The 10,570-nt window shown below is 47.5% G+C and overlaps 1 protein-coding gene and 1 long non-coding RNA gene across 8 annotated transcripts in view; one reads left to right on the top strand and one right to left on the bottom strand.

The window, feature by feature from the left end:
• Positions 1-131: 131 nt before the first annotated feature.
• LOC132657990 (uncharacterized) lies at positions 132-6,259 on the top strand. Its single transcript, XR_009596849.1, has 2 exons — positions 132-174; positions 310-6,259. It is a non-coding gene; the product is annotated as an uncharacterized LOC132657990 (long non-coding RNA).
• A 436-nt stretch (positions 6,260-6,695) lies between these two features.
• Positions 6,696-10,570, bottom strand: part of GOLGA3 (golgin A3) — a 46,232-nt gene continuing 42,357 nt past the window's right edge. For all 7 annotated transcript variants that reach the window (XM_027956353.2, XM_060400695.1, XM_027956352.2 and 4 more), the window contains one exon: positions 6,696-10,035. In XM_027956353.2, the coding sequence (XP_027812154.2) occupies positions 9,819-10,035 (217 nt within the window). In that variant the 3' untranslated portion in view covers positions 6,696-9,818. The remainder of the gene's footprint in view (positions 10,036-10,570) is intronic.

Genomic DNA, 10,570 nt, shown 5'->3' with positions numbered 1-10,570 from the left:
AGGGAGCGCGGCCGCTACCGCCGCGCCTTCAGACTCCGGGCGCGTGAGGGCGTGGTCGGGCAGTGGCGCGGGCAGCCGGCACGCGGGGTCCTCGGGCAGGCAGACTGCCCCCAGGGGCGGGTCCGAAGACTGGTCCACAGATCCCTGAGGCTCGGGCCTGGAGCCTTGAAAGAGGTTGTCCAGGCGCTGGCAGGTTTCCGAGCGAGTCCCTGGGATCTGGGAGGAGGTTGTGCTGGGGGTTCAGGTCAGGCCGGGTTCCAGTCGCGGTGGAACCACAAATGAACCGCTCTGGTTTCTCTTTTGCGCTAGGTGGAAACACGGCTGCTTTGCGGCTCAAAGCGACCAAAATCCTACAGGCCAGCTCCTGGTATTTTATGGACATGCTTTCAAACAAGGTTTCTGACATCTTGTGATTCTAGAAGACAAATTTCTCCGTGCACTTTCCAGCTGCATCAAGACTGCTACCGAGTTGAAGCTTGCTCGCCTCGTGCAAGGCAGGCCCGATGAGTCCAAGAGAGGAGGTGTAGCGGCAAGGAATAAGAATTTATTTGGAGAGCTGTCTGACTGAGAAGATGGCTGACTAGTCTCAAAGTAACCATCTTATCGGAGTCTGGATGGCATATTTTTTTCATATAGGCAGAGAGAGAGAATGAGGAACTAAAGTCAAAAAGCAGAATCGAGAGGGAGAGGTGGCGAGGAAGTAAAAAGGGCCATCAGTCTTGCAAAACATCTCTGGAAAAGGCCAGTCTTTGGAAGGGATGTGTTAATCTCTTCTATCTTGCAGCCATGCACGGGTGGCCAGGGTCAGATTATCTATGAGCTGAACAAACCCACTTTAACAGGCAGAGGAGCAGGGTCCTTTGAGGTGTGCCATTTATGTATGATTATAATAACAGCAACGAAAAGTAAGTCAAAGAAACAGTTCCAGCATGAAGTCAGAATTGGTTCTTCTCTGCAACAACTCCTCTTAACTTGGCAGCAGACTCATGTCTGCATTTGGCTTGTCTGGCTTATCTGACTTCCGTAACTTTCTTAGCCAGTGTAGGTTACTTTCTCACCATCCTGTCCCTGGAGAGATCCACGGCTTCCCAGACACAGATTAACAGCTGTACCTAAGTGACCAGGTGACCCCATTCACTGGACGCAGATGGACAGGCAGGGGAGTGGTCGCTGCAGGCAGGGGAGGGGCTGACTATACAGTGGCTTAATCAATTTTAGCGACTGGTGGAAGCATCTGTCTTAATAGTGGTGGGGTCACACAACTACGCTTGTCAAAACTCTCAGGGCATGTACAATAAAAAGGCAAATTTTACTGTAATTTATACATTTACTTTTTAAATAGAAAAAAACCTAAAGAAATAAAATTGACTTCCTTGGTTCAAAAAATCAATTGGACAGTACTAACAGTCAATTGAGCACAACAATTGAAGAGTTAGTGAATCTGAGAATGGGTGAAGTCCAAATTAAACCCACAATGATACTGCTTTCCACCCACCAGGAATGGTTAAAATTAGAAGACTATCAAATGTTGGTGAGTATGTGGGGCTGTTTTAGAATTCTCATACACTGCTGGTATGAGTGTAAAATGAATCAACCACTTTGAAAACCACGAAGCAGTTTCTAGTGAAGTTAAATGTACGTTTCCTTGTGGTTCAGCATTGCGGCCCTGGGTGTGAAAAATGAAAGTTTTCAGAATGTTCACAGCAGCTTTATTCAGAATAGCCAAGCGAGAAACACCCAGCTGTTTGGGTAAACCCCAGAAGAATGGATAAACAAATTTAGAATCGTCATATGATAATCCTGCACAGAGGTTTATTATTAGCTACAGGGTGGCTGAATCAAAACCTCGCTAAGAACGCCACACAAAAACAATACTGCACAATTCCATTTATAAGAGGCTCAAGCTCAAGGGAAAGCTTCTGGTGATAGAAATCGGACCAAGGGTCTCCTCTGAGTGGGGTGATGAGCTGTGACGGACGTGAGGGACTTCCACTGTGTGACGCGCTCTGCGTCTTACTTGCGTTGATAGGAATACCGGTACACATTTGATTGACATTTGTCAAAACTTACCAAAATATACACCAAAATCTGTGCCTATTTTAGTGTATATTTTGTCTACATTTAAAAAGGAATAGGGATTTCCCTGGTGGTTCAGTAGTTAAGACTGTGCTTCTACTGCAGGGTGCTGGTTTGATCCCTGGTAAGGGAACTAGGATTCCACATGCCACAGGGTGCAGCCAATAAAATAACCATATTTGAAAAGGGATAAAGAGCACCGTGTTAGATGAGATCTTACTTTATATTCTCTTTAATTTCTAAGTACCTGAGGATGGATCTCTATCCCCAGCCTCTCCTCAGACTTGACGTTTCTGAGTCTGTGGCTTTGTTCAGTGATGAGAGCTCCAAGCACTGGGTCAGACCGCCCCTGCCTGCCGGGTAACTTTAGGTGAATTCTTTAATTTCCCTGTGTTGTGTTTTTGTCTTTTTTTCAGGGATAAAATAGAATGATAATTGCACTGTCTCAGAGATGAGGATTAATCTGTGCCAGGCTCTTGCTACAGTGCAAGACTGTGTAAACGTTAGCTGTTACTACCACTTCTATCATACTTTAAAAATTATTAAAGTTATATATATGGCTTTAAGGGAGGGCTTCCCCGGTGGTAAAGAATCTACCTGCAAGGCAGGAGACACGAGAGCAAGGGTTTGAACCCTGGGTAGGGATGATCCCCTGGAGAAGGAATTGGCAACCCACTCCAGTATTCTTGCCTGAAAAATCCCATGGACAGAAGAGCCAGTCCATGGGATCAAAAAGAGTTGGACATGACTGAGCAACTGAGCATGCATTCAAGCGGTAGCAGTATCAGCCTCCTTTGTGAGGGATTTTGTTATATTAATCATAAACCCCAGTGATTCAGAGCGGAGAGGACTGATTTGAGAGACTGTGTATGGTGATAAGGGGCTGTTGCCAGTATCATCCATTCTCTTAATGACAGAAGTCCCAGCTGGATCTGGGCACACTGTTGTCCAGCTAAACACACATCCTGTGGCCCAGTGACTAAGTGGAGGCAACAGACAGTGTACACTGCTAGGGAGCGGTACTCTTAGATGAGGGTATGCAATATGCCTTCCTTTTGGGAAATGCAGACAGGAAGTGGGACCTGGAGCAGCTATCCTGGACCACAGGTGGGGCTGGAGGTTAGAAGGCACCAGAAGCTGCCCTTATCAGTTCTGTTTTACTGCTCGGGCTGTTTCATGAAAGAGAAACTTCTCTCATTGAAGCCACTAAGTTTCAGGGTCTCATAGCAGCTTTACCAGCCTAACAAGTATCTTAATACCAGGATTTTTTGTGGAATCCAGCTAACAATAGGAATCCTATTATGGCTGGATCCTCCTAACTGCCATCTAATGCAGTCTACGGTCCATTAAACGAGACTGGGATGGTGTGGGGGGTGGTGGTGGTACACGATTCCACTGTTAAGCCAACATTGTATTGGCCACTATTCACCTTTGAGGCAGAAATGAATTTGAGATGTAAATCCCTGTAGGTAGAAGTGGATTTCTACAAATGAAGAGAAAATTAAGTTTAAGAGACTTGATGGTCTTTTGGGAGAGGAGCTGGTTTAATCTAATTCATGATTGCAGTTTGTCTCCTACTCTGATCCCTACCTCCATTTTTCTTTTTTTAAAAAAGATTTACTTATTTTGTTTTTGGCTGTGCTGGGTGTTTGTTGCTACGTGGACTTTTCTCTAGTTGTGAGCAGGGGCCACTCTGTAGTTGCGGTGCTCGGGCTTCTCTTTGCGGTGGCTTCTCTCATGGGCACAGGCTCTAGGCACTTGGGCTTTAGGAGTTGCAGTGCATGGCCTCAGTGGTTGCAGTTCCTGGGCTCTAAGAGCACAGGCTCAAAAGTTGTGGTGCAAGGACTTAGTTGTTCCATAGCACGTAGGACCTGGACCAGAGATCAAACCTGTGCCTCCTGCATTGGCAAGTGGACTCTTTACCACTGACTCCCCAGGGAAGGTTTTACAAAAGTTGATGCAGGTCTATTTTCTGCTTACCTGTCGCATCACGAGGGGATAGCCTGGTGTGCTAGTCTCCTACATGTGACTGCCCACAACCCTTCCCAGCTCCAGTGACTTCCCAGTGGTCGTGTCCTATCTGCCCAAGTAGGGTGCTTACACCTCATCAGATGCTAGGCATCAGGCTTTTTCCTCCTGCAGAGCTGGTTTTGAATAGCTCTGGAAAGTGTGTGACTGCCCAGCCTGACATGTGGTTACTGATCAAAAGGCAAGGCAGCAGCTGTTCGCTACAAGGGGAATGGGCGAGTTGTCCAAGCAAGGCCCAGGGCACCCTGGCCTGTTGTGGGCACTCGGACTGGCCAGGACAGGCTGGGTCATGTTGCACTTACAGGTCACCCCCAGTCTCCAGGGGCTTGAGAGAACAGGTTCACTGTTGCTGCCACCTGCCACCCATTGTGGGTCAGCTGCTGGTACCATCACTCAGGTGTTCACGCTGACTGGGAGTACCACTCAAGGACGAGGCTGTGACCCTGGGGAAGGATTTGTAGCAGGCAGCCAATGCTGTGCACCGTCTCTCCAGCTCGGGGAGCTGAGCCTGCCACCTTGCTGTGCGCGTGTCTAGGGAGGCAGAGGAGGACAGCACTGGTGAGGGCTCTGGAGTCGGTCAAAGCTCCACCAAGAAGTGAGAGAGGCCAATCAGGGTCATGTGTATAGAACTTAGTCCTACAGGGCAGCAGGCCACCTGCAGGGCTAGCAAGCATATGTTCCAGGCAGCAGAGCAAGGAGGATGCCTCTGAAGGCCTGGACACCGCCACAGGGCTGGGTCTATAGCTAAGCCAGGTTCCAAGCTGATGCGGAGAAGGAAGGGGGCATGAAGCAGAGACCTGGGCTGTGAAGGAGCTGTGGGCTGGGCCGGACCAGCGAGGAGGAGACCTTGAGGGTTAGGAGGCCAGGGGGACTCTATCACTATAAGTCAGTCAGTCAAGGGAAGGGGCTGTTTTCTGGATGAAGGCGACCCCTTTGGCTTTCAACACACCAGGGCTCGAGTATAGGAAAATCACTTTGAAATGTCTATCAGGTATTTAGAAATGCACGCTGAAAGCTCACAAACAAAATGAAGGTCCTGTGAGAACTCACGAGCCCAGAAACGTTCGTCATGTTCTGACCTGCAGATTATGTGTAAGAACCCAGCGGGTCACTTTCTCCAGCAATTCCCAGACCAGGTGAAAGAAGGCTGAGTTGATGAGAACTTCTAGATGCTTCCACCTCCAGATGCTGCAGTGATTCACACGTTTCCAATTCCAACCTGGCCCAGAAGCATACTGCTTGGGGTAGAGGCTGCTCTGAGCTCCTGGAGGTGCCCACTCCACACGGACAGGCTGGGATGAGAGAAGGGGCCTGGCATAGGAGTGCTGCCCCCGCCTCCCCCCCAATAGGCAGAGAAAAGGATCAGCAACACAGTTTAACACCTCTCCTGTTTCCAGGAAAAAGGCAAGGCCAAAGAAAACTTTTTTTTAACCAGAAGTTGCAACATTCTTTGCTAAGTGAAATAGGCATAAAGGCAAGCAGAATTCCAATAAATGCTGCTTCTGGTATGGGCCACTGCTGATGGCTAAGAATTCCACCTCATCTAAGGGGAAGGCTTGGAGACTTTTCCAACAGCTATCACGCTTATCCACCACACTCGACACCATGGCATCAGTAATCCTCTCTCTACTCCCCACCTAGTCTGCAAGACAACAGAGGAGCCTTCGTGATCTGGAGGACTCAGCACCACATACTCGGCCCCGCACTCAGCACGTGTTTCTGCCAGTACTCCATCCCCCTTGGAGCCAGGAAGCAGCTGCCCATGAATCTTCACTTGGATCACTCCCGTAATACCCGCTGTATGACTGTTAGGAGGGTACAGCAGAGAACTTCTATGTGACAAAGGAGATACAGCTTAAAAATATATCCATCAACTCATTTGTTTGGGGCCTGCAAATGTGTAGCAGCTTTACAGAAAAAGGAAAAAGTTAATACTTATGATCACCCCCTTCATGACTACTGATTGTAGAGATGAGAATTTGCATCGCAATGTTTCAGGAAGTTAAGATCACAAAAGGAGGCAGTCAGAGCAGTTTCATTTAGGTCTGGGTGGTACACGGAATGCCTGACCCTAAATTGCTTATAGACACTGAGGCAGAAGCACAGTGAAACATGTATCTGTGCCATCACAAAATAAAATTCTGTGATCACTGATTAACTTCTCATTTTCTGTACATTTTTTACCATGCTGGTTATGATAACATTTAACTGAAGAATGAGAACATTTAAGTAAAGAATCTACATCCGGTTTACTCTCACTGATTGAAAAGAAAGTGTGAATGAAAAAGACGGGTGAGACTGGGGAGCCACAAGGCTGAGACTGCTGTGGGCAAGGGATGGTCAGCGGAGGCCGAGGCTGGGCAACACTCCAGACCAGGAAGCATGTGTGTGGCGCATCCGTGGCCTCAGGAGTGGTTTACTCAGAAGTGTCTCCCTTGTGAGACATTTCACAGCCATCTGAAGCTTTGACAGAATAAAATTCTTTTACATGTTTGAACAGAGTTGGTTAACAACGTGAGGTAACAGTCACTCCCAGAAATGACAAAATATATAGCTGAAAATGAAGCCACCCCCAATGAAATATAAAAATCTTTAACAAAAAATAGTTTATTGCACAAAATTCAAGGAATTCCCAAGCACACTTAAATTTATAAAAAAATCAACATGCTTTTTAAAGTTACAATTTGTTGTGCATGGTGACACCTTTCCCCTGAACAGCCCCAACCTGAGGACTCCCTTTTAATGAGGAAATTTTTAATAGACATGAATAACTTAACACCACCGAGTTTTCTAGATCCTTTAAAACATGACCCTCAAGGATCCTATCGTTAACCTGAGACCACCATACGCTGAGAATCGCCTGGCATGGGAGTGAGTGACTTGTTTGAGTAAGGCTCAGAGTGTCTCACACGCCCCTGCACTATGCATGTCATGGGCTCTTGGGGAGGCTCCGGGACATTTCTCTCTCAGATCTGCTGGTCCCTTCCACTACTAGCAGTCTTTACATGACATTTAATTTTTGTTAAAAAAATACTCATAGGAATATATGTCCTGATGACTCTGCAGGCCCATGGCTTTAGCAGTATCCTTAAGACCAAGAAAGTCTTTAAACTGAGGAAGGGTTTAATGAGATATCTTCCTAACACAGCCTTCCACGGGCTGTCTTCTTCAAGGCCCATCTTGGTACCTGGACCCCAGGCCAGAGAATGAACCAGTTTCACATCCTATCAAAAACAATGCCTGTTACACCTCCCGAATAGTAGAACAAAGGCATGTAAATCCGTGGCATCTATGTGATGGGTACCGTGGAAAAATCAATGATAACCACCTCGCAGTAAGTTATTTTTGGAACATAAAATCAAGTCATAACATCGTGAAGTGTCTAAGCTGACACGTCCTCCAATGAGGACACGAGGTACAGGATTAACAACATAGACAAATGCAACGTGATGACGAATGTATTTCTACAAGTACTCCAGAGTTTACTGTTGTTTTCCATGAGCAAATTCCTAATTCCCACTTCTGCCATGGAAGAAGAATATTTCAAATGCTGGGAGGCAGGAGCGCCAGTAAAGTCTCTCACAGGAAAAAAAAAGCCTTAACAAACCAAGAGCAGGTGACTTCAGTCCAACTTCCTCCTTCAGGATAATTTGTTAAGGGAGCCTGGACACAAGGGCCCCAGATCGGGAACTGCAGGCCAGTGTGACGGCACAAGGGGCACACACAGGACAAGGCAGGGGGTGGGGGGCAGCCAGAGCACTTGGGCCAGAGGCAGGCCAGGCTGGCCCAGAACTACGGATAAGGCTGGCACAGGAGGTTGGCAGGAGCCCCAAGGAGGTGCTGCTGCTGAAACAGAGGGTGACTCCACAAAGGAAAAGGGGTGAAAAACAGAGACTGGCTTTCTCTCGATGGACACACTCAAGATTCGCTCATCATTTCCTAAGGAAGAAGATGCACGGTGATTTTCCAGAAGACCTTAGCAAGGAGCAAGAAAGCAGCTACAAAGTGAGGCTAAGTGACTTCTTGGCTCTAAAATTAAAGGACAACGCAGCCAAAATAAATAAGAATGTAAATTACCATTTTTCTTTTCCAATGGTACAAAAACAGTTTGTCAAAAATGATTTCCAACTTAGAAGGAAAAGTAGAATATATTTATGTAAAGAAGGTTCAAGTATAGTTTCCAAGAATAACCCTGTACAAATGATATACGTATTTTAGTAGTTCCAATACTTGCTGGAGAACTTTTTAAAATGCTAAACATCTTTCTGGTTAGTGCTATTTTAACCTTACTGATTAACCTTCTAACAGCATATTGTGAGAGAACGCAAGCAGCTTAAAAACACCACGCTGTTTTCTCCACAAGAGACCCAGGTGATGAGGTGACACGAGCGTGTCTGGCCTGATCACTAACACCGCAGACTTCATCTTCAGACCAGCCGCCCTACACGGGGGCCACACAGACCCATTCTCTCTCTCTCTCAACTTGGAACAATAAACATTATTTGACATCATCTTAGCAAACTAGTGACAGACTTTCAAACCTCGAGTCTCAGTCATTCTAGGTGGGACCTCACACACTTGGGGTGTCTGGTTTCCAATAAGGCATCCCACATGGGAGGCTCTAGAGACCCTCTCGTGCTGACCTGCCCCTTTCAGAAACCTTGCTGCTCTCCAGATGAGAGGGGAAGGCCCTTCTGAAGGCTGTCACACACAGAGGCCGGCAAATCTCGTGATGACCACACAGTGCTGATGGACACTTCCACACAGAGGCAAAGTGGGAGGCCTGGGGAAGGCTTGCTCCCAGGTTGGAAGCCTGCAGGCAGCCCTGCCTTATTCTCCTCACCACCCCTCCTCTCTTCTCCTGAAGCCCCTCCCCACACCTCATGTGTCAGGTCAGCGCCTGCTGACCGTGGTGTCTGTGTGGCATCCTGGTGGTCATCAAGCCTGCCCAGGGGTTGGCTGGGGTGAGCGAGGCCATGCAGGACCAGGGCTCGAACAGGTGGGTGTTGTGCACTCATGACAAGGAAAGACCCTCAAAATAGAGTGAAACTAAAATAACAAAGAACTTCTGTCTAAGAATATTTGGCTTTGGGAGGTAAATAAATTTCTTAAAATATAATTTTCTGACATTCCTAAATTCTACATGTACATTATTTCCTAACAGCAGATTTTCAAAAGGCAATCAATAAAAAGACAATTCGGGTCATTCTTAAATAATATAAGGATATACTTTTTAAAGTTTAGATTATGATTTTCAGTATTTATATACATATCCTATGGAGAGATGGCTATTGAAATCAAAATAAAATAAAATAAAAACCAAAGGTGCAAATGAAGCCTCACTCCTGCAGGGTAGTAAAACTCTTACTGAATCAGGCAGGAAAGTGAGAAACCGGACTCAGCTGCGCAACGTCTCTACCAGCAACCGTCCGAGAGCAGCATCTATGGTCATGCCTAAGATACCTTCTCTACACATATGCTTCAGACACATCCAAAAATGTCTCACTGAGACCTAAATTAGGTTTCTAAGATTTGGTCACTTCGTGGGAAAAGCTGGTTGTGATCTGCAAATGATTATTTCTCAATCCTTGGCTCCTGTTTTGTTATTTTACTCCTTGTAAAGGCAAACGCAAAACTTAAATTTCACCTCTTAGAAAAACATAGAGCACACAGTCAAATAAATAACATCGATGAGAGAACATTCCTCGGGGTAGTTACAAACACTCGGGGTGGGGATGCTCGGCGGTCACTGTTCCAAGTCCTTCTCGCGAGGCGCTGCCCTGACCGTGCCGCTCTGTGTCTCCTCTAGGGTTGGCGTGATCTCCCGGTGGCGAGGGGCTGGCGGGGTCCCCCTGAGTCCATGAGGACAGCGACTCATGCACAGTGACTGCGTGTGCCTCCATCTGGCGCTGCAGGCTGTCCATCTCCTGCCTGGGGAGACAGGGGAGGGAGAGGAAGGGACGCTGTCAAAGGAGAGCCAGGGAGGGCGCTGCTGCTCCCCTAGAGACAGCCCATCACCTAGGACTCGGCCCTGACGAGCCTCAACTGGACGGCAGGTGCTCACACTCACAGGACCCATTGAATCTCTCTACTGGGACCAGCAAACTGATTGGGTCACAGAACAAATGGGACTCTGGGCATTTTCCTTCGCTCACAGAGGCCCACAAGCCAGGCAGCTCTGCACATGCTAACTGCTGCTTGGGGAGAATGTGGGGAAGACAGAGCTGAATCTGTCCTGCCTGGCTTCTTCAGGGTCAAAAACGATACCTGCCCACACCCTCCAGACACGGGCCTCCTGATGCTTGGCCACTGTCATTTAGCTCAGGACAGCTCCCACCTTAGAGACAGAGCAAGAGGCATGGGACCCCATGGTCCCCTCCCACCCCCCACCCCCAGAGCTGCTCGGCCTCTGCTGGATGTGGGGTGCTGTAACAGGAAAGATTCTTCCAAGTTAAACAAGAAATTT

The sequence above is a fragment of the Ovis aries genome, chromosome 17 (genome assembly GCF_016772045.2).
Source record: "Ovis aries strain OAR_USU_Benz2616 breed Rambouillet chromosome 17, ARS-UI_Ramb_v3.0, whole genome shotgun sequence".
Lineage (NCBI taxonomy): Eukaryota > Metazoa > Chordata > Mammalia > Artiodactyla > Bovidae > Ovis > Ovis aries.
Note: the sequence above shows the minus strand (reverse complement) of the source record. Positions and strands in the feature narration are given on the sequence as shown.